Genomic DNA, 27,609 nt, shown 5'->3' with positions numbered 1-27,609 from the left:
GCTTTGAGCTGAATGGGAATATTAGCTAACATGCTCGCAACGACGATGCTAACATACTGAATGATGCCAAGCAGGTGTAATGCACACCATGTTCACCATCTTCTTTAACCATTAGTTTACATACAGCTGAAGCTGATGGGCATGCCGTTAGGTTTGCAGGTATTTGGTCGTAAACCAAAGTTGCATTTAAAGTTTGACCTGATGATTGTGTGATGATGTGATGCACACATATCATCCATCCAATAGTCGTTGAGACATTTAACTTAAAACCACAAACGTAAAGCTCGCTGTGCTGCTGCAGGAAAAGTCAAGGCATCACCAGAGTCATTATGGTTCATCCTCTGGGGAACACAGTTGGATCAACGGTCATTTCAGTTCGGACCAGTAGCGTTAAACAAACCGTGACCTTTAGATAAAGATCTTCCTTCCTATTAATGGATGCTAATCAGTTATTACAATCAAAATGTACATGGCAAACAATCCACCGCTACAATCAAACAGAGTTTAATGAATGAAATGTGAGACTACACTGATGAATAAAAAAAAATCAGCTTTATACACAACCCCAGTGTGTGTAAACGTATGTATGCGCAGAAGACTTGTGTGACTCGGGAGTCCCATAAGCAGCAGTATAGTAGTGTATACAGCAAGGGAGCGTGACTGAGTAACTGATGTATCACCAGGCATCACTATTCTGCACTATTATGTCCTGTTATGTAAAACATTTGTTTTCTTTGTGATGCTTTTTCCCCTTTAACATATGCAGTTCCAAAACCTGGTGAATGTGAATGTCTGCAGTCAAAAAAACGAAATGTGTTCAGTGTAATATGTGCTTTGGTTTGTCCTACTGTATATGAGCCACTGTGTTGCCTCGACATTCATTCAGTTACTTAGAACAAGATCCTCTCTAGCATTACTGCATGATGTTCTCTGTGGAGGTTTTTGTAATATCATGTTAATAATTTAATCATTATATAATCACATGTGTAATTATTGATATTAATAACACTAATAATAATGTGCAGTCTTCATTGCAGGAAACACATGACAGAACTTAAGGAAACAGTGCAGTGTGTGCTTGTTTACAAGTGTGTTGATGACACTGCCCATGTCGTTACGACGGTTATGATTCGTTAATAAGGTGGGCATTTCCTTTGAAGTGGGCGGGTTGAGGTAAAAGCTCGCAATCACAACATCTTATACATTTCAGGGGTGTGATCATTTATCTGCAATATTTCAAACAAATCCTACTGAATGCACCCGTCTATGCCAACACACACCAACACTTCTGGATGACTACATCACAGATTATGGGGAAAGCGGGACTCATTGCCAATATAGTAACGTACTGTACATTCATGGCTCAATATGGCGCCAGTCTTTCAGCTAATGTACAGGAACATTTACAAACTCACACATCGTCGGTTCAGGTCGACAACCTCAACTTGAGTTAGAAAAAGGAAATAGAATTTTAAAAAAAGCCTTGCTGAACGGCACCACGTATCAGGCCACTAAACATGTTTTTTTCACTAAGCTCTGCCATCTGCTGAATGGAAACGGGAGCTAAATGGATGTGATGGAGTGTCGATAAATCATCATCAATATCCCGTCATTATCTTCATCATCAACAGCTGTTATTCTCTTTGCTTTCGTCCTCTTCTTCATCTCCGTCTTCTTCCAACAATCCATTGAAACCAGCTCAACAAACTGAATCGCACCCAAGCTAAGACATTTAAAACTGAGCAAAACCAAATGAAGAATATTGTCACTGTCAAGTTTTGCTCCTTTTGCTCAAAGAAAATATCATCCATTCATTCCACAAACTGTCTTTTTCATGTTTTTGGCAAAGTTACCCTTCAATCTTCCCCCTCCCCCACCGAACCCCTCTTAGTCCGTCCCGTCATTCAGTGCTCCTCTAGACTTCAGCGTCTGATCGGAGGCAGCGACGGTCCATCATCGCTGAAGCAGCAGGATGGCTGATGGGAGCAGGAGTAGGAGGCCACAGAGGCGGGTTTGAGGTTCGGCTGCGCCTCTGACTCGGTTGTTGTCTGGCGGAAGGGCGAACAATCCCGGTCTGTTCCGAGAACACTGACCACCGTCGCACATCCCACTTCCTGAGCCGCTGATGTCGTCACCTAGGGAGGTCGTCGGCGAGAGACGGAAAACACATTGTAAGTGGTAATTACAGACTGGGGACCAATAGACCTTCATGAAGAGTATCAATGTTTTATTTACATGTAATTATTAGTTGGGAGTATTTGGTCTAGTTTAATGTCATGCAATGGTATACGTGCAAAAGACACTACAAATGTAAGAAAGGGACCCACTTGCATCCTGGAAGTCCACGTCGTTTCCGTCCAGTGCGTTTTTCAGCCTGTTGCTCATGATTTTGAGTTGCATGATCTGCTGCCGGATGGTCATGTCTGGTTTCGTGATGTCAAGCTCCACTTCTGGGTTGTTGATCTGATTGGCCAAGCCGTCACCCATCACCTCTGGGAGGTACCTGATTGGAGGAGAGCGGAAATGGGGGGAAGAATAATGTGGTGATATCTTTAGGGCAGTTCTGGTGCTGAAACATCTGTATGGTCATAAAGGAGAATATATGGTTAATGAAATTGTACACAGCTTTATTGGAATATTGTGTTTACCACAATTATTTTAGTCAAAAATAAAAATGTTGTCTCAGCAGCCAGGTCTGTCTTATGAGCATATGATAAGACTTGGACACATCTGAACCTTTCCTTTAACTCCCAAATGTCCTTTTAAAGAAATGAGAAGTGGAAGTCAAATTGTCCTCATGTTTAAAACTCGTTGTCCTCAAAGATAGCGGTACAAACACACACACACACACACACACACACACACACACACACACACACACACACACACACACACACACACACACACACACCACATGCTTAGCGGTGGGATTTAATTTATCTTCTGGCAGCTGCTTTAAAATTCAAATGACCCTATTTAAACTCCAACATCTTTATATTCCATCTTCCACTCTGAGAATTTATTAGTTATACTTTTGAGTGTGACATTTATGGAGCTCTCAAGAAATCCAGGAGATGTCGCTGTAGAGTTTCAAACTGTTGTCACTCAATCACTGCCACACGCAAATTTCATATTTCCCTAATCTGTCACACACAGTCAGCGATTCATCTATATTTCATGGCCTTTCTCTCCCATTTCTTTGTCACACACACGCACACACAAACACACACACACACACACACACACATACACACACTATATTTTCCACTTGGCAGTAATCCAACCACTTTAAAGCATGTGAGGTGTGTGTATGTGTGTGTGTGTGTGTGTGTGTGTGTGTATGTGTGGGGGGGCTGAGATAACATGCATATCTATCATAGATCAACATGGCATCAAATGTTTCTATAATCCATTTCCACGTGGATTAAGCGAGACGTTCGGGGGTGTTAGTGTGAGTCCGTGACTCCTTGTGTTGTAGGATCGACAGGCTTTTGAAATCTCGTGGAAGAGAAATCAGTTTATAACAGCTTTGAATACATTTCCATTCACTATTGTTTACAGTTTGTTATGAAATAGGAACATGGCCTTCAAACAGAACCAGAAGCAGCAACTCTACCAGAAGCTATAGACGCCTCCTCTCCTTGCTCCTTACTCGTGACCTCAGAAGTCTCTTTTAGCTGTTAAGTGCTAAAGAACAGTTCTCTTTCTGCAATGTATCTTAAAGTAAGTCAGTAAAGAAGAAAGACCTTGAACATCTTTTATGAAACACATTACAATCCAGGTTTCTGTGGGAGAATGTAATTAAATGGAATGTATACCTAGTCTGGATTTGAGGGGTGTTTCAAGCCTTAATTGGTGCTTGTGATTGGTCAGTAACATCTTGCTCACCTGGCTTTGCTCATGCCATTCCAGCATTTATCCTGATTGGCGCCCCCTGCTGCCAATTTGCTGCAAAGTGCCACCGGGAGTTGGGTCCAGTACTGCCGCATCTCCCTTAGCTTACTGGACAGATCTGACACCTGAGGACAGAGACAACCATTTCATTTAACTGGTCAAAGGTGAGCCTCAAATCCCAAATACTAGAGTTTGGTGGATTTTAGATTACAGTAAACACCCTTTCAAAAATGTAAAAAGCAACATAATACCTGTGATACAAAAATACATGTAAAATACAGGGATAACTTTGACAAAGGCACTCAAATACAACATATACTGATAAATAGATACCCCTACATTTGTAGGTAGAAAATCACATCCACTCCTTTTTGTTTCCTGGGCCTTTAATTATAACACACACACCTGTATCTCCAGTCTGAGCCCAGCCGTTGGAGAGGGTTTGTACTCGGATGCGGTAAGTGAGCCGCTCGTCTTCCTCTGCTCAGGAAGCGTGGGACTTCCTGTTCCTGGTTCACCTGGAGCTCCACATGTCTGGTACACCTACACACAAACACACACATACACAGACGAACTTTGAAGTGCAATATTATAAATCGCACAAGTTATTGTTTTTGTCTGGATCGCAACATTTTGGGAGAACTAAACACATCCACCAGATGTTGACTGTGTTTCAAACTGTGAGCTTGTTTGGGCTCCTGCTTGCCATGTGTGGGTTGCATTGCCCGGTATGCTCTATTTATATATATTACACTTGATTCTTTCACAGTTCAAGTTTGATTTGATACATTCAGATTGCTGAGAGAACTATTTTTTCATGCATTTAGGTTGCAGAAAGTCCTCCTTCAAAAGATATGTCATTTTGTTTGAAGGGTTTGCAAAAAAGCTATGTTATGAAAAAAAAAAGCTTTTTCAATCGTTCAGCCAGACTGACAAGTGAAAAGGCAGAAAGAGACACAGATCCCTCGTGCAACAGTTGAATAAGAATAGAAGAAATCACCAATCATTGGTGAAAGAAATTTAGCATCAAAATGTGTGCAGATTTAAATAGGAACAGGTTCCTATTTACACAATGCACCCTATAGAACAAGCTGATTCATTTGAATTAGTTTTAATATAAGTAATAGATTTACTGTCAGAATTATGATCATTTTGTCTCCCTTTTAAATCATTTTTATAGAAATAAATAAGAAAACATCAATATAACTACCAACTCCAAACTTTTGAATGGCAGCATATGCTAAAATGACAAAGCTTGAAAATCAACTGCACTCAACAAGGTCAAGACTGTTCATAGCTGTCCATTACACAGGCCTTGAGATATATGAGTCAGTAAAATATATATCAGTAGTTTTATTAGAGCCTAGCAATATAATTAATAATGCTGCCAAGCCTTAATTGAAGGACGCCTCACGTATCCTTTAGCCAAGCTCTTCTTGAAAATAATAAGTAAGACTTTGCAAACTCTTTAAAGCTACAGTTGGTAACTTTTAACATTTACAACACATTTATCATATTTGCTAAACTGTCACTATATCCTGACAGTACATGAGGGTGTAATAATCAGGTTCATCTGCCTCCTCTCAGTGCTCCTAATGGCTTTTGCAATTCCATCGTGCCCGAAGAAAAACAACCAATCAGAGCTGATGAGTCTCTAATGTATCCATCAATCACAGGTCATGAAGCTTGTGACCTCTGATCAAACTGTGAATCAAGAATATATAACTCTATTGCCTCACCTGAAATGTTTTTAAAAACATATTTTCGAGTACTGTTTAGCTGTAAAATGAGAAACTTCTTTCCAGATTTGAGCAGCGCTGCGTAGTTTGATATTTTGATTGGAGTTCAGGAGCTTCCCCAGCAGTGACGGCGTTTCTATCTCACGTTCGACTGTTATAGCGACACTCTTGAGAAATATAACAAAACAAGTTGCCAACCATGTCCTTAATGAAATCTGACAATCTGATAAAGAGTTTAAACCTTTTGACAAATAATTCTAAGGGTGCAGGACTGCAGAGCTAAGCTGGGATTTGACTGGAGATGAATTGTTTCCAGAGAAAGTCTTACTTTGGCTGTGAAAGCGTCCATGTTTTCCTGCAGGAAGTGAACGGCCTCATAGATCCGAGCAGGGATGGAGGAGAGAACCACATCGAGACTGGGCTCCGTGCTGAAACTAGAGGCCACCTGGATCATGGTGTCTGAATGAAGGAGGAGAACAATGATTTCCTCCCGAGCCACGGAATCACAGTTTACCATCATCAGATACATTTACACGCAGGACATTTGAATCCATGTTTGGCTTTTCATGCCTACGCTCGTATTAGTCTTTTCATCTGCAGTTGTAATCTGATGTAAAATCTCAACGGCACTCACACAATGACATTTTTGTATAATTAGCCTAAATCTCTCACACTTGTTTGTACATGTCTTATAGATGTCACCAGACTCTATTCCCTGGAAACACTGTTGGTAAATCGCTTGTTTCAGCCACCAGTTCATGAGGAGGTGTTTCTGAGATTTACACATTTAAAATGACCATATATGGATGGGTGTGTTCCACTGTAGGTACACCATGTCCATCCATATATGGTCATTTTATTCCACTGTCGGATGCAAGGGAGAATAATACTGGACAGCAACCTGCACAAAGTAATTACTGTGCATAAATATACCAATAAAATCACCAAATCTAAAAAAAAACTAAGTAAAAGGACAAGCCACGATGACTATATATGGTCAATAGAATAGTGATTTTGCACTAATCGCCTTAATATATATTTTAATTTTAGTATCAGACTTCAAATGGTCAAATGGACAATAAACCACTGATTGATTTCAGAACTCAGGACGACTCATAAAGTTTGTTTGAAATCATTCATAACATTTTCATATACGACCAATTTTCATAAACGACCAATGTGTGTCCGAGGTAGAACTAAACTACCAAATGCATCTGGATTTTCTAGCTTTTATCTACAACGTCTTACTTTGGGGTCTGAATCTCACCTATAAGGTTCTGCCACTCGGGGTCCAGGTCAGCCTGGTTGGCCAGGCAGCCCTTCATGACGTTGGAGCAGTAGTTGGAGCAGGGTTTGACCGAGGGGATGCCGCGACAGTGGGGGCAGTAAACCAGCTTCATCAGGGCCTTCATACACTCTGGACTCAGATGAACCTGGTGGGGGGGGGCAACAGGAGAGTTAGCACTATAAACCTCAGAATCAGTAGTTGTGTCCCAATTCAAAACGTAATCCACGACTGCCATTCATAACAGTGAAGTTAGCTGAAGGGAAATGATCAACAGCAGAGGGCAGTATTGTAACGTTATAAAGACCACAGACTGAACAAGAAAGCAGTGATGGCCCCCCCTTGTCTTTATACAATACATGGTTTCTGTTACGCTGTCAGCTTCTGATTCATGAAAGGTGTCCAGTTCCACGGTGGAGTTGTTTTACCACTATCCTGCACAGATGTGATGGAGGGACACCTCCAAAAAGAGAGCAGGGACTTAAGAGATCCACACCAGTGTGCTTGCAAGATTTGAACTACATTTTTTTTGCTGACTATTTCAAATTGTAGGCTATAAGGTATCAGAGATGTGGATGCATTTATTTCTGTCCGCAGACTTGAGTTGCATTATAATCCATCACTGTCAACATTCGTTTGTCTGCATTCATTTGTGTTAATGCTGCACTATCGTTGTGTGGTAATGTGGTTTAAGAGCTGATGCGAAAGGTCTGCACACATAACGATAATGTCGCTGTGACAAAAATCAATGGGGGCATGATGTTCACTCTGATAGATTTGAGTTATTTCTACAATGAGGTGTGATTATTACATCAATTAGAGATGAACAGAATCTACTCGAGGCCTGGAACTGTTAGAACGTATACATTAAAATGTCTAAAATTCATTTTAAAAATAAATGGGCATTTTGCTAAAACATGAAAAATCACTGGTATGGTCCTTTAAATGGCAGTTTAGTAAATCTGTAAATCTAGCACTTACAGGGCATGGGTGGACTAAGAAGCTTGTAAACATGTGACCATATGAGCTCCGTCAAACATTAACAAAAGCCTTTTCACACCAATATACCGAGGAAAACAAACACAGTCACATGCTGCGTTGGGTGTTAGGGAGTAAAAAAAAACTGCACTGTGAGGTGAAAAAACATCATCACAGAATAATTTGACAACAGCGTTGTCATCGCTCCAAATGGGAGCTTTGTTCTGATGGCAGAGTCTGACGCCTCGTTTCTGATGATCTTTGTGGTTTTCATTTTAAGGGTGGAGAAGTTTTCGATGACAGTTTGGGTGTGACGACTACGCATCCATCATATCTGCTTTCCTGGGATTCAGCCAAGCAGGCCTCGGTGTCTCTCACACACACACACACACACACACACACACACACACACACACACACACACACACACACACACACACACACACACACACACACACACACACACTCACACTCTGTTACTAAGATACAAACACAGACTCTTGAACTTTGTTTCTGTCACATCAACAACTCATGCTGTCTCTCTCTGTCTGGCTCACTCACTGTGGTTCTCCTTACTTCTCACGCACGCACACACACACACACACACACACACACACACACACACACACACACACACACACACACACCTGTGAGACCTTCCTGACCACGTCTCCGCTGACTATCAGCCCCTGGACAAACGACCTGGCTGTGACAAAAGCCCGGATCAGCTTCGCCTTCATGTCCCTTGGGACATCTCCAAATGGCCGCAGCGTCTCCTGTTGCTTAGCAACACATTCGAGGTAGTCCTCTGACAGGGGGATCTGCCAGATAGAAGGTGAAAAGAAGGGAAAAAAGGAAGAAGAAGTATGTTACAGTTATTAGCAATTTCAATAACATAATTTATGAAACTAAGGCTCTAAAAACATACCAAAAAAATACAAAATATATAAAATCCAAAACTATATATTTGTTCAAAAAATGATATTTCCACATCACAACATTCTCAATACTAATATATATTTTATTAGTATTAATAGAGTAATAGTAATGCAGCTAAATCTAAAAAGTGTCTTTAATCAATGTGCTCCTGGTTTAGCATACATGATCATTCGATCAAGAGTTGGTGGTTTCAATAATTGTGCCTTGTATTTGTATTTTTCTGGCCTGTGTTCCTATAATATGGAGGATGACATGGAAACACTGTGATTACATGATCAGCCTGGTAAAAAAAATGCATCTACTCCATACTGCTACAACACAAATGAGCTCTGGGTATGCATTCACTGGAAGTGCAACAATACATGAACATGGAACAGGTGGTGCACCTAAAATGGGACATTTTGCAAATGTTTATTCTCTTTACGAGCCAGAACAGAAGCAGGAACGGACGCGAGGCTGTTCAGCCAGCAGCTGAATGGATCAGGAGAACTAGTTCACAAAATCCTTCAGTCGTGTCGCCCTAGTGCTGGCTGATGGGGGAAGTGTTGGGTCTCTGTACATTATACCAGCCAAACCTGCTCTATATGAAGTGCCTTTGAACATCTTTTGGTTTCATTCATATGATTGTTATACGTGTATTATTAAACATCACAAATACAACTGAGACAGCCATATGTGACCAAGCAACTCATCTCAGTTATCTGATTCCAGTACAACTCACTCAAAATGTCTCAAAAAGGTTAAACTTGTGTACTCACGTCTGTGGGAGCGTAGACTTTAAAGGTGCGCTCCAAGAGGTGGGACCAGAACTCGGACAGGGTCTCGTCCAGGTTGAGAGCGGAGCCCCGGTAGTACTGCCGCAGGTCGGTGTAGAGTTCGCCGTAGAGACGGGTGTTCTGGGAGTACAACGGGCCGAGTGAAGAGAGCGCCTCCTGGAGGGAGCGCTCAGAGCGACCGTGCAGCTCGGTGAAATAGGCTGGAGGCAGAGAGAAGACACAGTAAGGACAGACGATAGACGAGAGGAGGAGAAGGAGAACAGAGATGAGCTGAGTACACAGAGCAACATCGATTCATTGAGAGGCCAGTATTCACTCTTGAGCTGCCTGATACCTCAGTAAATGTCACTGATGGGAGCGGAGAGATTCAACTCAAACAATCAAGTTGTGTCTCATGAAACAAAAATGTCATTGTGATTTTATTTCACAGGAAAAAAAATCCAATCATTTGCGGTTGAAATACCGAAGAATACAGAACGAATAAGGAATTGAATAGATAGCTTTGGATGTACTTCGCTTCAATTTATATTTAACCTCTTTAAAGATTTCCTTATTATTTGCTGCTAAATGGATGCAAAGTGATGAAGAGGTCAAACAGAAAGAATAAGGGAGTCAGCTCGCTGTCTCTACAGTATATTGGCCTGGGCTTTTCCCCCGTGCTTCAAAGGCGTTGGACCGGTGCCAGCCTGCTCTGACCACAACCAGATGGGCAGCCACATCACTGCTACTGAGGTGGCCTGCTGCCTTGAGACTAATAATACTGTCCCCCCTCCTACTCCCCTGACTAGCCCTCCTCCTGCCCTTCTCCTTTTCCTCTTCATTTTTTAATCCCACTCACTCTCTCTACTCTACTAATGACACGTTTCTCCCTCGCTGCCTTCGTGCGTCTCCCTATTGTTAGCGGTGGCACTTCTCAGTCTTTCCTTCCTCCTCCCTCCATCCCTCCTCTCTTTCTCTGATGTGCAGTGATCTGCAGCCTCAGCTCCTCAGTGGGTCAACTGCTCATTAGCTGAACCAGCCACTGCCCCAGGGGACACCCCTCTGTTTGCGAGGGTGTGTGTGTGTGTGTGTGTGTGTGTGTGTGTGTGTGTGTGTGTGCCCTTTTGAGATCAGGGGATCGGCTTATCACGTTTCATTGTGTCTGGCTGACTCCGCTCTCATTATAACACCCGGTCAGGGGTCCCCTTGACGCACAGGACACAAACACATCCTCCCTCACACACACACACACACACACACACACACACACACACACACAAACACACACCCACACACACCCTTCCTATTGAAGCTGCAGTAAGCAGCGCTGAGCACAGTCAGAGCTTGTAGGAATCACAAATACACAAATACACATAACATACTTATATCGGCCCACTGCTGATGCTTTGGTAGCTTATTGAGCACAGGCAGTAATGAGCATCTACGGCACCAACACATGCACAAGCGCACACACACACACACACGGTGCTTACTGTCAAAGTTCCTGTGGAGAGCGTTGAAGACGGACTGCAGCGCCCTGCCGGCCTCTCTGATCAGCCCCTCGGTCTCCCGGGAGCTCAGGCCGCCCAGGTTCTCCTCCATGGTGCTGGTGCAACACGTTGGACCCTGAGGACACATCCTCAGATGTTCACCTGCCAAGGTGGAGAAAACACAGTGAATTAAGTTAATTGTTTTATTTATTCTGTTTACATATTTTAATCTCTGCAGAGTTCAGATCTTTAACATGTACATTTACCACTTAATCTACAAAGCTTTAAATACATGGAAGGTAAAGACAAAGTCATTGTAAAAGCAGTTTTTATCATCAGTGCTATAGTGGCATGAAGGATGAAAGCTACTGCCTACTTATTGATGCCCTGGCTTTTCCTCGAGCTACACAATGAGGTTGACACTTGTGGTTTTGAGAGAGATGTCACAACAATTAGTTGGGAGTCTTTGAATAGGACTAAAATGATCTCCACAGTCATTTGTTTTGACTGCCAGGTTGGGAACCCCTGCTGTAAAGACCCGTGTAATTATCATTCATTATCTCAAAGCATCAAATTCCCCAAAATCGGAGGTTTCAGTACAAAAACAGTATGACACATTACCAGAGTTTAACAGTGGAATCAGCAGCAATCATCAAAGTAATCAGACACATGGTGCTTTCACGTTAATCCATCAATAATTCAGCACTTTAAAAGGAACAAGCATTCACTAACTATGGATACTACACACACTACAGCTGTGAACTAAATGTAGTTGGTTGGTTTTCAGCTTACAGGACAAACTGTTGGCCAGAAGTGCAACACAGAAACAGCTTAGATTAGAGTAGTGAGATCGTTTTTTACTGATTATTCTTCCATTCCAGCCAGTAACTAACCTGATGATGACACACCCAACCCCAACATGTCGTTTCATCTTGAAAATATAAAAATGTAGAATAGGCCGGCTAGAACATTATTTCTTTTTATTCTTATGGGGATACTCAAGGGGGGTAAAAATAAAAATGTGTTTCACACGCAAACACTTTTTAATATACTTATACACACAGAGACAGTCCGCCAGACAGCCTAAAAACCAGTCTGCAGCATGAGTCTCTTGACAGACTTGATGTGTGTGTGTGTCTGTGTGTGTGTGTGTGTGTGTGTGTGTGTGTGTGTGTGTGTGTGTGTGTGTGTGTGTGTGTGTGTGTGTGTGTGTGTGTGTGTGTGTGTGTGTGCATGTGTGTGTGTGTGTGTGCCCACGCCTGGAAAAGTTAAGGGTGAGTAAGTACCCCACAGCTGTGTACATCACTGCTCTCCTTCTTTTTCACAGGTCGTGGATAAGTGTGTGTGTGTGTGTGTGTGTGTGTGTGTGTGTGTGTGTGTGTGTATAAGTGTGTGGGTGTGTAGGTGTGTGTTTGTGTGTGTAGGTGAGTGTGTGGGTGTGAGGGTCTTGGGGCACAATTTGTCTACCGGGGTAAGTGGAGCAGAAGAGGAGACGCCTTAATCATCACTCCTCCATGAATCTTTCATTGGCTGTGTGTGTGTTTGTGTGTGTGTGTGTTTGTGTGTGTGAGAGAGAGAGAGAGAGAGAGAGAGAGAGAGAGAGAGAGAGAGAGAGAGAGAGAGAGAGAGAGAGAGAGAGAGAGAGAGAGAGACAGTGAGAGTGGCAGATATAGTACAGGAAATAGCAGTTTATAACTTTCATTCTCATATCGCTTTTTGGGAAATCTTATGAAGTCTGTTCTTGCTTTTTCACAAGAGGACATGAGAGGAATTCAGGTCTGGAGCCGTTGAAACACACAACACACAACACACACACAACACACACACACACACACACACAACACACAACACACACACAACACACACACACACACTCCACAGATCAGCCACAACACTCGTGTAATATTCTCCTCTCTTCAGTAATCCAAGTGTCAAGTGCAGGTCAGTCATTCTGAGACGAGATGCTTCAATAAACCACAAACCATCAAAGAAAATCACTTCCTGCTTGTCACACCTGTACTGACCTGTGTGTGTGTGTGTGTGTGTGTGTGTGTGTGTGTGTGTGTGTGTGTGTGTGTGTGTGTGTGTGCGTGTGTGTGTGTCTGATTATTAAAAGTTGGAAAAAGCTTTTAAAAATGAATGGCCTCCTCACACTGTGAGTTTTCACACAACCACAATCCTGTTAGTAATAGTTTGCAGATAGAACGAACGCAGCACCTTCGTGTTCATCAAAATCATTTGATTTTAATATGCCATCGAATACATAAAGCAGCGCCTGCAAAATAACCGTATAATAAGTTCATTGAGATTCACTTATTGCTAAACGTTGGTCCCCAGCCTTGTTTTAGGTCGAACGGATACAAAACTTCACTTTTATAAAGAACTCTGTACTATTCTTTGTGTTTTTTTGTTTTATATGAGTACTTTTTCCATTTTCATGATTATCGGGATAATATCTTAAATTAATGATTTTGGCCGAGCTAATCGCGACATGTCAACACAAATGTGGGGGCGTCCCACCGACTTCTTTAAAAAGGTGGGGGGTCACGACCCCCCCTCAATATATGGTGGCGATGTCCATGGGTGGACCAAAAGAGTCAGGAAGTCAAGTGTGAGGGCACAGTGTGCACACCCTGATCTTGTAATTCATCTTTAACGTTTCCATTTCATTAGGTAATAACTGGCTTTGCGAGCTTCACAGCAGCCACATCACACATGGAAACAAACACTATGAGGACACTCCAAGAAGTAAGTGATTCAAACTAGAAACAGAACTAGGATCATACCCTAGATTATTTTTCACATCTCTAAGAGGCAGGTAGAAAGAACCTGACTTAATGCCTAATAAATGAATCAAACGACTGATCAACTCCCACTGATAATCAGTGAATAACGGTCTGATGGGGCCCCATTTCAAGACGTGTCAAAACAACATCGCGACACATTCTCCACACAAAGTGAGCCCTCTAAGCTGAGGAGGAGAGGAGAGGAGAGGGGACACAGCCTGGATCTGAGGGATCAATCAATGTCACCTTCTCTGATCAGGTCACCTCTCTGGAAACGCCTCAGCCGGGCAGAATACACGGACGGATTCCTCTGCTGGGGTTTAACACGGCGCCATCATGGCAGACACCCCCGTCCCCTCATGTGCTGCAGCTAATGTTAGCATTTAGTTGTTGGTTTGCTTACCGACCCAGACGACGCAGGGCGTTTACCACAGACACGTACGCTTTACTACATTCCTGGCTTGCTGGGTAATGGAAGCAGCTGGCATCCTGCTATAAAAACTTAATTCACATGGAAAAGACTGAACTGGGCACAGTGGTGATGCACTAACACATGTTCAAAAGGCAAGCTCGGCAACATGCTAATACATGCAGGCACATACATGAGAGTAGTTGAGAAGACCAGAACATAGTGCAGGTTATCTCACACGATCTGTGAATAAGAGAATGCCAAAGGGCTCTGTGATAGAACGTGGGCAACCATCAGCTCAGAGGGAGAGAGGGAGTTTAGAAAAATGGGTGGAAACTCCTTTGACGTAAAGCCTTGAAGACAAAACATAGCTTTTAAGTGCTGCCGGGAAAAAGGGGTTTAACAAGGAGAGGAGAGAGAGGAGAGAGAGGAGAAGAGAGAAGAGAGAGAGGAGAGAGGAGAGAGAGGAGAGGAGAGGAGAGGAGGAGAGGAGAGGAGGAGAGGAACAGAGGAGAGGAGGAGAGAGAGGAGAGAACAGAGAGGAGATGAGAGGAGAGAGGAACAGAGGAGGGGAGGAGGAGAGGAGAAGAGAGAAGAGAGAGAGGAGAGAGAGGAGAGGAGAGGAGAGGAGGAGAAGAGAGGAGAGAGAGAGGAGAAGAGAGGGGAGAGAGAGGAGAGAGAGGAGAGGAGAGGAGAGGAGAGGAGAGGAGAGGAACAGAGGAGAGGATGAGAGGAACAGAGGAGAGGATGAGAGGAACAGAGGAGAGGAGGAGGAGAGGAGGAGATTTGGGTCAAATAAAATCAGTTTCTGTCGGTGATTCTTTGTTCGCATTATTTTTTTCCCCTCAAGCTTCAGAATATGTTTAGTTGAATCCACATCCTGAGGGATACACACACACACACACACACACACACACACACACACTTGTACAACACTTACGGGGACCCACATTGAAATAAGACATTCCCTGGTGCCCAAGGCCTCATTCAGATGAGAGAGAAAAACAAGATGCTAAGAGCATTGCTAGAGGAGGAGAGAGGAGGAGAGACCGTAAGAGCTTGGTGCTCAAACGTACTCAAAGTTGATGGACAATGTTTGCTTGATGTTGAATTGTTAATGCTTTATTATCTGCCCAGAGCATTCACCAATGTTTTTAATGCTACTGTTTTACGTTCCTCTTGATGCAAATTTAAAAAAAAACTGCATGACCGGAAAGCACATCTGTTTTTTTCTCCTTGGGTAGCATAAAGGGTTTATTGTGTAATGACAATAAACTAACCTTTAGACAAGAATAATAAATGCAATAAAAAAATATGCTGGAAAAATCAATACTGTTTTCAGCATTTGTTGTCACTCATCGGCTGCCCGTGTCTGTGCTGCATCACAACCATCCTCTCAAAATGGCCCGAACCCTAAAAGTAAACTTTCCCATACAAACGTGTTGTTTGATCATGTAAAGTGTTTATAGAAGTGTCACACTTGAAGGCGGTGTGAAAAGTTAGTCATCACACTGAGGTGAGGAGGCGGGATGAATCCTTCAAATGTGGATAATGACACACTTTTGCTCAGTTTCTTCTGGAAGTCATTCATGGTGCTGCACGTAGTGGTTAACATGAAAGGAGGCAGTTTTATGATGAGAAATGAGCTTGAAAGGGAATTTTAAACCTGCATACTTGCCTTACCTGTGTACACTTGGCCAAATGCTGCTAAAGTGAGTTATTTTTTTTCTTTTTTGAGAGCCCGAATGCAGCCGCTCTGAGCGCTTTTAGTTGGAAATCTTTGAACTTTTCAGAAAGGCGCTTGTGTTGTCGCTGTGGAGGAAGTGCTCCCCAGCACCCTGGTGTGAAGATGTCTGACTACCTTTTGCTGCTTCCTAGAGAAAACCTGATCAGCATAAAGTGATTTCCTGCAGGCCTATAAACAGTGATGAAACGTGAGAGTGCAGCTACAGAAGCAACCTTCTGTCTGTTCCTATTCCCACACTAGCTAGTATGCCAGGTACACATTTAGTAATGCATAGATGTCAAATGCAGTATGGCAAAAATACCAGGAGTTCCCACTGTATAGTGCAGTAAGCAAGCCAGCTTGCTTTTCTGACAACCCTCTGCATTTGGAATATAACAGGTAAGGGGTCAAAGTTCAAGCTGCAATGTTATGTGGAATTAGTACATCCTACTTGAATGCATACAGCAGTACGTACTTTGTGAGGGCGGCTGCAGTGTGTACTAGAAGTAAAAAGAAAAAGTATGCGACGTCACCTCTGACCGAAACTAATATGACGCTCCTGCCAAGAGTGTTAAGAACTAATCTAACTTAAAACCCTCTTTTGCAATCTTTGCACACGACTGTTTTAAACATTTATGTATCCAGTAAACGTCAGCTGGGCTCCCATCCAGGATCCAGCTCCACTTTATTATAATCATCATCACAATCAACCCTCCTTCGTGCTCCTTAGTTCAATCACGGCCTTCTATTTTTGGCCACTGCTCACTCATTTCCTCCTCTTACATTTCCCCAGCAGCTCGGGGACTCAAACCGACAACCTTATGGCCTCAATCTGCGTTCTGTTAAGGATGTAGTCAAGGCAAAAATCATTTTTTAACTCAGAGGATTATTTGAGGACTACAGTTCATCTCGTTAAGCTGGCATGCATCCTGATGAGGTAAATTTGTTAGTATTGATTATGTGGAAATCTCCGATGCAATATTTATGAGTATGAATTCATTAAACGCTGGATATTGTGCCAAGTGGAGACCCGTTTTCCCACAGCCCTCCTGGAGTTAAGTGCCGTGTTAGAGAAACTGCAGAACCTCGTTCTGCTGCAGGGTATTTTTGCACTTAATCATTAGTGAATCCATTTAATTCAAAACGTGTTTTTTTTTCGGTTTCGCCTGCAGACGTTTTACAGCTTACGCAGGTCGCCATGGCGACCACATCAAGACAACATTGCTTAGCCATTCATTTCCTTTTCCAATCAAAAGCATCTGGCTCTCACTTTCTTCTCTCCGTCACACCCTCCTGCTCTGTCTCCCTTTGCTGTTTTCCTCCCACTGCATTCCTCGCAGCAGCCTCGACATACCTCAGCCCGTCTCAACAAGTGAGCCGGCAATCGTCCCGTGTGCCAAGCAGGTGAACAGGTAGGTACCCCTGCACCGCACCGCAGGCTGACAGGAAGCCGTCCAGCCGGGCTGTAAAGAGCCCAATCAAAGCTCTGCTTGTTGCAAAGAAACATCCATCATCTAAAACAATGCACACGCAAATGTCATGAACTAAAGCACAAATAAACTCTCAAATATGTGAACTATTCTATCTTTGGCAATACCCAGATTGAATCCAAGATAAAGGAATATGTTTCAACCCTTGGCAGGAGCTGCCTCTTTGACTTGGTTTGACACATTTATTGTTATTATTCTGTTTAGCCTCATGGGGCTGCCGGCTTGTATGTGAGGCACATTTATCGATCTGGCTTCTGGCTACAGACTCATACTTTATAATTGCCCTCTGGCAATTATTATTCTGCATTTTTAATGATCATGAGAAGATGTTTTTGTTTATCTTTGCTCCATGACATGGCATAGAGATCCAGCATTCATCATGATCAACTGGAGTTTGTTTGCAACGATATCAAGAGAATGTGAGATCATTTGAGTTGGACCGACTATAGCTGAGCTTTAGTGGATTCTTTTAGTGCAAGAAACTGATTATGATTAACTGCCTTATTATTGAAATTAAAGTGCAGATTAAACTAGATCAGTTGTATTGATCTAATCATTTGTCATCGTTTATATTTCTGTTTATGTGTGGATTAAATGAGATACATATTGTTAAGTATTTCCCCTCAGAGATGAATGCATAGATATTAGAGTGGTTTTTCACTCTTGAGAAAGACATCGAATAACCACGTTTACAAAAATGATTAATTGTTGTTTCTTTAAATCAAGGGAATCAAACAATCGTACTTTTCAAGTGAAAACGATTACTGGCACAAAACATTTACACAGAATGGCATCAGAAAACAATTATCTGTCTCCGCTATTTAAAACTATACCTCAGGACACATATAGAGATAATACATTTCATGCTTCACTTTACTTCACAACAGCACTTTTGTTGCTTCCTCCTTACATCAGAAAAACCCGTCGACCCTTTTTAAACAACTTTCATGACTTTGCCTTTTTTAGGTGTGAATCCTCAACATTTTACAGTGTATCAGCTACACTATACTGTATATACACAATATGATCTATTGTGAGGGGAAGATTAATACTAAATGCATCACTATATGGGAAAGCAAACACACACACACACACACACACACACACACACACCCACAACCGCCTTGATTAGGTGGATCAGGGTCACCAGACATGCAATTAAGAAGATCAGGTCACTGTATTTCATAACACACACACACACACACACACACACACACACACACACACACACACACACACACACACACACACACCAGTTATTAAAATTAATATGTTTAAGCTTGTATCCATCGACACACACACACATAAACACACACAGGGAGACATTTAGTGTCATAGACGTAATACCCTGAGGCTGTAGGTTATGCTAAAAGGAATGTACACACAAGATAATCTCTTATCTTTCTAACACACACGTACAAACACACACATACACACACACACACACACACACTCACACACTCACACCACAGCTTTTAATCGTGTGGATCACTGCTGCTAAAATAAATCAACATCCTAACTTATTCTCCAATGTTTTTGAATCAACACAAACCTGCCAAAGCCAGACTTTGCAATTATAACTTTAATTATAATAAAGTATCTGAATGGCTGAACTTTGCTTAACTGGTTAAAAGTTGCTTCTGGTTGCACTTTCTTTGATTGTAAGTAATTAAAGACTTTTTCTGTACCATGAAAAATACAAGATCAATTTAGTTTTACTTTAGAAACTCGGGCGATGTTTCCAATATCTGGGATTGTCGAGGCATCTAGCAGGTTAAATGAGACGTGTAAATCCAATTACACTCTCAGCCACAAAAGTGCTCCATCACGGATCTAACCTGCACCAGTACCGGGGGCTAATCTTTCTCAGAGGTCGGCCAGTATACACTGGAGCTGAATCAGCACACTGTAAAGCATAAGTGAAGTCTCTCAAATAACCAGTTTCCAGATGTTAGACTGTTTCTCAACCCGTTTCAGCTGCTGACAAAGGAATGGAATTGGAGTTTGAAAAACAGCTCTCCAGTATGTTGGAGCATCACTGTTTAGAAGAAGGGAACACCTGAATGATAGTTCAAGTTTATGACTACATTTTCACCATTTCTATCGAATCTATAATTGTGATCAGCAAGTGTCCTGCAGTGATCTGAAGACATGGAGAGATCGCTAAAATAAGTCCGCAACAAATACAAGCAGATGTTCAGACATATTTTTCAACAAAGTGTTGATCTCGGCAATTTCTTTACTGAGAATGTTTTCATAACAGAAAACAGGACCAAAGCTGTGACAACCTTATCTGGGTATAGAGCATTAATCAGCTTCATCTTCCTATTTGAGCTAAATTGATGGTGATAGTTCTCAATATAAAAGGCAGATATATTCTCAAAGCTGTTAGAATTCATCAGGAAGTGGTTATGGGTATCTGCTCCAAATTCTGTCCAATAGCTGTTGAGTCAAAAACAGTGGTGCTGGAGTTCCAATCAGGGGCTCCACAGTCAGTAGGATCCATCATCTGGACAACAGTTTTGGATGCTAATCCATCTGATACTTGTTGAGATATTTTCAGTCTGGACCAACGTGGTGGATCAACCAACAGACCAACGTTACCCTCCCTAGAACCACAAACCGCCAGCAGGCTAAAACTGTATATATAATATAGTCTGAAATACATATATGGTTATAATTATTCATCCCTGTTCAACGTAATTTAATAACCCATATGATGGAATAGAACTAGATTTATCCGTTGACAGATCACCAACACAACAAGACACCGTTGCATTTTCTCCTTTTATTTCCTCTCCTTCCTCCTTTTCTTACTTCCTCTCTCCTGCTGAGATGAAAGTTTGTCCTAGGATGTGACCTTGCACCGTGTTACCGCAGTAACAGTCTGTCTCGTAGAAACTGATCTGACCTCTGACCCTTGAAGCTGTAAGGCCAGACACACACGTACATGAAACATACCGAGAGAGAAAAAAAGTCCCACGTCACACCGTGATTACATTACATATAAAATGTAAAATCAGGGGAAGGAGGCAAATCTATGATTCTGACACACACACACCCACATGCCCTGAGTCTGCCCCACTACGCCACGACACACCACATCAAAGGGGCTCAACGCTGCGCAGTAAAAGTGGTGCACTGGTTTCAATTTATTCCCTTCAGTCAGACGTTTATACGCTGCTTCCCTTTCTTAATGAGCGTCTCACAATAACCCTGTCACTTACTGCGGCAAATTACTGCTACCTAAATGAGGGGCTGATGTTGCGTCCGTGTGCATGTGTGTGTGTGTGTTCCCGTGTCACACTCTCTTGAGGGCACCTGCATGTGATTTAACGTTCCACATGGCCTTCCTCCCAAAGTACACTTTTACCTTTTTACTATCCACTGAAAAGCTGGGTGGGGGGGGCAGAGCTGCAGAGCTTTAATGATGAAAGCGGAGAGAGATGGAGGGACGAGATGTAATAAAATGGAATCAAACGAGAGGGAGAGGCGGGAGGGAGGAGTGAAACATCATCGGCGGAGACTGAAGCAGAAGCAGAAGCAGAGAGAGGGAAGAAAAGGGGGAAACAGTGTAAATTATAAAGCTGTAATCTACTTCTAAGTGTCTAATAAATCTCCAGCTTACATCTTTTTGATGCGATTTTGTGATTTAAAGTTGAACTCTTTTGCTTCTGTATTCACAATTTCACATGAAGGACTCAGGTAATTGATTGGCATTCACACAAAAGAATAAAAAAGACCTACACTGCAGTTTTATGACAATTTTTTTTTTTCATCACAATTTTTCCGACAGCAAGCGGAGCTACACAAAGCTCTGGTCAACATGCAGATCAATGAGGCCACTTGACTCGCAGTTTACATCATTATTTGCTTTACATCATGTTTACAGAACGGCTCCAAAGTGCAAACGGTACTTGAGGTCAAGATGGAGTCGATATTTGGATGATTGATTCATCTTTCTGACGTTCCACAGCTTCTGCGATGTGAGCGTGCGCTGCTTCTCGGCACTGTGGTGTTTGTGCTACATGCTAACGTCAGCAAGCTAACGTGCTCACAGTATAAATGCCATTTCAAATATTTCAGTCTGAACCAAAGTGGTGGACGCCAGTGCTTTTTAAGTGCCACCGTTCATTCTTTAGAAAACACAACAATCATGGGCAATCCATAATTTATTGATCCCGATATAGGCATGTTTAATGAGGGAAAAACAAACATGCAGAACAAAGGAATGAAACATATCACCGCTGATGCTTTGATGGGTTTGAGAACAGACTTGTAAAAATGAAATAAAAAGGAAATGAAAGGTTAAAATGAGAGAATGTGAGTTTTTTTTTTTTAAAGTTGCAAGGCAGAGAGAAAAGGAGAGGGAGGTGTAGGCTGCAATGTTTTGGGTGAACCTTTCCTTATTTTATACAATTACAGAACTAAAAATACCCCCCCGCCCCACAGTCCAGCCCTGTCTGCTGCCCGGCAAGTGTGTGTGTGTGTGTGTGTGTGTGTGTGTGCCCATGTGCGTGTGTGTTCACATGGCACCAACTTCACCGTATAATACCATAATTCTATGTCATTTCTGGGAGTAGTTAAAGGCTCCTAAACTAACTACTACTTTGACTCCCCTTCACTCAGTCTGTAAAAAAACCCTGCTGTGTGCCATGCAGCGGAGAGTCCGTGTCTGACGGTGCACGTTTGTGCACGTTCGGGGATAACTCTGGTGAAGTCAAAGATCACGCCGGCTATCTTTGACTGATAGGATTAGCCCTTATTTACAGTTGGCCGTAAACAAAAGATCGTGTTGCCATGACGAATCAAAGGGTGATTTAAGTACGTAGTAACGGGGGTTTCTACAAACAGAAACGTGCTGAATAGTCAAACAGATAGAAGGAAATATGTAATAACTCAGTGATGTGTTATTCGCTCTGTGCAAGGTCAGTGCATTGGCTGTCATGCTGTGAGCTAAAAACTGTTAACACATAGATTAACAGGCCGGGATTAGCAGGAGATTAGACATCAGTCTATAATCCAAATGCACAGTGTTGGTGGTGGTGACGGGAAGGTGGCAAACGAGGATATGAGTGCGAGTGAGTAAGACGGGGGGGGGGGGGGGGGCACGTGAGAGGCCGATTCCCAGTCCCTGCTCTTTCTCAGTGGGGGAGCACCTAATCGCTGTGGTCGGGAGAACATTAGGTTCCAGCCCGAGGTCGGCCGTTTCCAGGTCAAATCTGCAATGTCAGAACAGTGGAGAAACGGAAAGAATGTGGCACTAGCTGCCTGATTCGAGTGGCTGGAAACTGATGTGATGTCGGAGGGGGCTGGGCAGAAATGTCATTTAAGTTTGACTGAAGAAAAACCGACTGTCTAAGGGGATTTTTTGTAGCTTGAGCTGTTATTAAAATGCTGCAATGAATCATTCAAACAAGCAAGGTTTGTATGCCGTGTTGCCAGATCAGTACTTAAAACCAGCTCCATTCAATAATAATAACCCAAATCATAAATCTGACAAAAGAAATACGATATTATTTTATTTTTTATATTGTATTTTTTTCACAATATTTTATAAACCCTGGCAAATACAATTTCAGCCCACATTTCATCGACCAGCCCAACGCTATATTTTTCCAAACCCAACCAAATCAAAAGTAGCCCAATATCAAAAACCAGCCCAATGTGGAAACACAGTATTCTGTTAGATGTAATGTTTCAACCCTATTGCCAGGCAGGAAATGTGCCCCAAACTATAGTTTCTTCTAAATGCAAGTCTAATGTGCTATATGCTAATTGACCTTTACTTCACTATATATTGGCCATGCTTCTTCCGGCATTAATGTTGGAATTGGACATCATGATGTGCAGAATTGTCCAATATGGATATGATTTCCAGGAACACAGACCTGGAGCTCCATATTTACAGCAATACAAACAACCAACCAGTATAATACTATATAAAATACGCTACTATTGTGTTGATTAACCATAAACCTGTTTCATTATCACCTGACTTTAGGTGAGACCGGATAACTTCTGGTGTACAAACACATCACCAATGTGCTTAACAGATATGACTAGGTTCAATATGTTTTACTGGTGTGTAACAAGGCTGTAAATGCCAATGTTTGACAAGAAGCTCTTCTACCGCTTGGAAGTCTGTTCAGAGAAAGTCATTATTATGTCTCCCGTGGTGCCTTTGGGCAAGGCTGTGTCAGAACTATGAAAAAAAAATATATATATAAAACTATATATATATGTATAGTCTTATATTTTTTTTCACAGTTATATATATATATATATATATATATAAACTCACCCTGGATCTGATGCATCTTCAAAATGTTACGAGACAAAAATACATTTTTATGCAGTCCACCACCTCTATCAAATAAACGTCTCTGTCACTCCCAACGGCGGACTATCTAATAAAGCAGAAATGCCATAAAAATAACAATAAAAAATGAAACGTGAAATAGCTCCGAGCCGACACTCGGGAGGTTAACAAGGAGGTGACGAGCAGCCAAAGAGCTCACACTTCGGTGTGAAAAGCTATCCCTTGGTGCCTTTTTGCTTTTTAAAATGCGACATTAAAATCAATAATCTTTTCACTTGACTAACGTGTCATGTGTCATGATCACCGCCCTCTGTTGCTATTGGATACCGGCGAGTGTTTCAGTAGAGGGGTGACAGACACACCTGCCAAACACGCTCCCATTCACACTCATCCAGCCTCTGATAAGACTCTCCAGCGGTCAGTGATCCTATCAGTGCTCTGGCTGTGCATGCATGAAGTGGCTGTGACCGAACAAAAACACGCTCTATTCTGCAAAAAGCACTGACTTGTTTTTTTTTCTTTCCTTCTGCAGAGACCATTCGAGCTGTAAAACGGTTTAAAAACCCTGCCGGGGGTTTGCGGAAACTACTTACAAACTATGTGATTAGCTGTAATAATCTAATGTCTCCCCTGGTGACTGTACAGAACATTGAACCAATGTATTCCTTCAACACGCTGAGGCTAATTTGACAGTTAAATATCCTTGCCTGCGGACTGAATACAAATTCTCAGATTTATACGTTATGTCTTTAATGGTGGTCATGTTCTTGTTTTTGCTTAACAAATTACATTTGCACCTGATTGTATGCAGCCTCAGTTAGATCACTCTCAACTGGCTTAGTTTGTGTGATAGCAGCAGCTCCAGAGTTTCCATGAACACATTTTAATGCTTAAATCACAACATTATTTGCATTCATTACTGAAAACAGAAACATAGCGATATGACATCGAACAAACACTGCTTATTTGAGCTCAAACTAATTCATCAGTTTTGTATAAATACATCTCTGTGTTGATTCAATGTCATGGTAATTTCAGAGGCTGGGGTTTGTGATGCCGTTGAACTGTATTGCATTATACCAGCAGGTGCTTCATTTGTTTTGTCCATGACATTTAAATTAATCAGGGTGGGCTAAATAAGAGAAACACCTCCCGTTTTAGGATGTATTTGTCTGTTGTGGACAAATGACTGAAAAGCCTGTTATTCATGGCGGATAAGCATCGTCTCCACCAGCTCCTCCTCTAAAAGACTTTGCTGACCGAAACAGGAAGTAATAACTCTGGATAACACCTCACCGCTGTCTAGCAGAGAACTTGAGCTAAAGCGTTCTTGTTCTGCTCAAATTTGCACACTGCACAATTACATTTTATGTTGTCCTATTTTTATATGCTATTTTTAGATTTGATACTGTAGTTGTTGTAGTCTGGTATATTTATAGTATATTCTAATATATTATGCATACTGTGTATTCTATAAATATACTGCATTACTGTTGTTTTATCTATCTATCTATCTATCTATCTATCTATCTATCTATCTATCTATCTATCTATCTATCTATCTATCTATCTATCTATCTATCTAGCTCAGTGTACCTGATAACCTGGCAAGTCAGTGTGTATTATACGTATAATACAAGTGAGAATAATCCGTCTAATGGAAAACTGGACTTATCTTGTTTGAAATGATTGACATTGATTTTGCCTGAAAGATTTGAATTCCAACAATAGAAATCAATCCCTGTAAGAACCAATTAATAGAAATCAGAGGCATTGCAAAGCCCCGCTGTATATCCTCTAATACATCTGTCTGTAGATAACCCACTGAGGAGACTGCACTCGTGTCCCTCCCTGAAATTACAAACCACCAATGCATGACAGTTAATAAGCGGAGCCGCGAGCTGAACGCACTAAAGCGGCACCTCTAATCCACTCCTGTCGTCTCTATTCACCGTCATGGGAAGTTATTAAAAATGCTTCAAGTGCAGGTGACGGCTGGCGACTGCAGTTACTCCACGTCTCTATAAAGTGTTGCACTATGTTACTTAATGCAACTCAGCTCGTTGTTCTTCTTTACCAGATGAAGGTAATGAACCTGCCAATTAAAGGGCGTGATGAAAATGTACTCTAACTCAGTAATCCATGAATGAAGGCAGTAAATCCCTATATTATCTGTTGTTGTTCCCCTCAATTACTTAATTTGATCATTTAGAAAATATTGGAAAGCAGTAACGTAGACATACAGTATTCAAAGTGTTAACAACCAGCCACACCAATATGCAGTTTATTGTCATAGAAGATGCAGAAAATCAGCAAATAATTCACATTGTGGAAGCTGGAACCAGTAAATTGTTATTAGCTTTGAAAATGAATGAAATGATTAATTGATGGATTTTCTGTCAAATAAATACATTGTTCAACTAATTGTTTCATTGAATGAGCGCGTTCTTTGAAGTACATTAATGTAACTGAAGCATCAGCCAGTGTATCCAGTTCTGCACCAGTTCATTTCACTATGTAAATGCCTGTTCGACCAATAAATCTTCATCCTGTCAGTTCGGAACCACACGCACGCACACACACACACACACGCACACACGCACACACACACGCACACACGCACACACACACACACACAGCGCATAGGGCCCCGTGGAGCATATGCACGAAGAACACTGACTCATAAAGCAACCGAGCAACCACCGAGTCCACCACATCAGACAAACAGCGCATCTTTTCATTTGGAAAACAGATGGACGCTCGACTCCCAGAGAGGGGGAGAAAAATGAGAGGAGGAGGAGGAGGAGGAGGAAGACTGGGAGGAGGATGAAGTAAAAATAGCGGCTGATAAGAGGGAGGAAGCGAACATTAAAAGTGAGGAGAGAGAACAAGGGAGGGAGAGGTGTGAACGAGAGGCGGGGGAGAGAGGAGCGGAGGGAAAGGAAGACAGAGGTTATTGAGAGGCGATGCTGGTTTGTACCACATTGATTTTTAGGTGCAAAGATTGATGTTAAGGCATCGAACGGTTTGTGCTTTTGCTCCTCAGTTCTTTTTCCCCGCTTACCACTCCTATTATATGTGATCATGGAGGGGCGAGGGAGGAGGGCTGTGTGACTCTCAACCTTGCATAATTCACTTTTACGAGATTATATGATGGCAACGGAGGAATTTAATCTGTTGGGCCTTTACCCACAGTCATTCTGGATAATAGCTACGGGAGCACAGGAGCCAGCGTCAGTATCAAACCAATTGTAGAGGCATCCGTCCCATGTCAATGAAGGAGAGATGACAGGACAGAGCCTTCTCCCTCCCTCCTTCTGATCCCCTCTCCCCCTCCTCCCCCTCCTCCTCACCTCTATCTCTGTTTGTCTCTCCCTCTCTCATGTCGCTGCATCAGACATCATGAAAGATTCACAGCTCTGCTTTTAAGAGATCTAGCCAACCACACCCCACCTCCTCCTCCTCCTCCTCCTCAGCACTCTGACGAGCACAAGGCAACCCTCCACTCATAGATCTGAGACTGTCTAGGAAAACAATGCAGAGATGGAAGCTGGAATAAAACAGACAACAAGAGAAAGGGACGACAAGTGTAAAACTTACAAAGAGATTGTGTGGGCGTGTCTGTGTGTGTGTGTGTGTGTGTGTGTGTGTGTGTGTGTGTGTGTGTGTGTGTGTGTGTGTGTGTGTGTGTGTGGACTGGCGTTCCACTTGGTGGCGTGTGCTGTGAGCGCCTGAGTGAGCATGTGATGTGTGACAGATGACGGACAGTATCAATTTCCTCTCTCTCACACACACA

General features: G+C 42.2%; 2 protein-coding genes across 2 annotated transcripts in view; both read right to left on the bottom strand.

Annotated features, from left to right (window-relative positions):
• The window catches only part of LOC311014876 (G-protein-signaling modulator 2-like), a 305,151-nt gene that overhangs the window by 140,127 nt on the left and 137,415 nt on the right, over positions 1–27,609 (bottom strand). The gene's annotated exons all lie outside the window — the stretch shown is intronic.
• Positions 1,025–27,609, bottom strand: part of LOC311014230 (glypican-1-like) — a 33,506-nt gene continuing 6,921 nt past the window's right edge. The window contains exons 2-10 of the mRNA XM_084010698.1: positions 11,084–11,242; positions 9,594–9,811; positions 8,544–8,717; positions 6,901–7,066; positions 5,962–6,092; positions 4,300–4,437; positions 3,889–4,019; positions 2,328–2,503; positions 1,025–2,135 (exon numbers count right to left, since the gene is read on the bottom strand). Coding sequence (XP_083866824.1) covers positions 1,954–2,135; positions 2,328–2,503; positions 3,889–4,019; positions 4,300–4,437; positions 5,962–6,092; positions 6,901–7,066; positions 8,544–8,717; positions 9,594–9,811; positions 11,084–11,242 — 1,475 coding nt within the window. The 3' untranslated portion in view covers positions 1,025–1,953. The remainder of the gene's footprint in view (positions 2,136–2,327; positions 2,504–3,888; positions 4,020–4,299; positions 4,438–5,961; positions 6,093–6,900; positions 7,067–8,543; positions 8,718–9,593; positions 9,812–11,083; positions 11,243–27,609) is intronic.

This window comes from Eutrigla gurnardus, assembly GCF_963514095.1.
Source record: "Eutrigla gurnardus genome assembly, chromosome: 6".
Lineage (NCBI taxonomy): Eukaryota > Metazoa > Chordata > Actinopteri > Perciformes > Triglidae > Eutrigla > Eutrigla gurnardus.
This window is presented reverse-complemented; position numbering and strand designations above follow the sequence as displayed.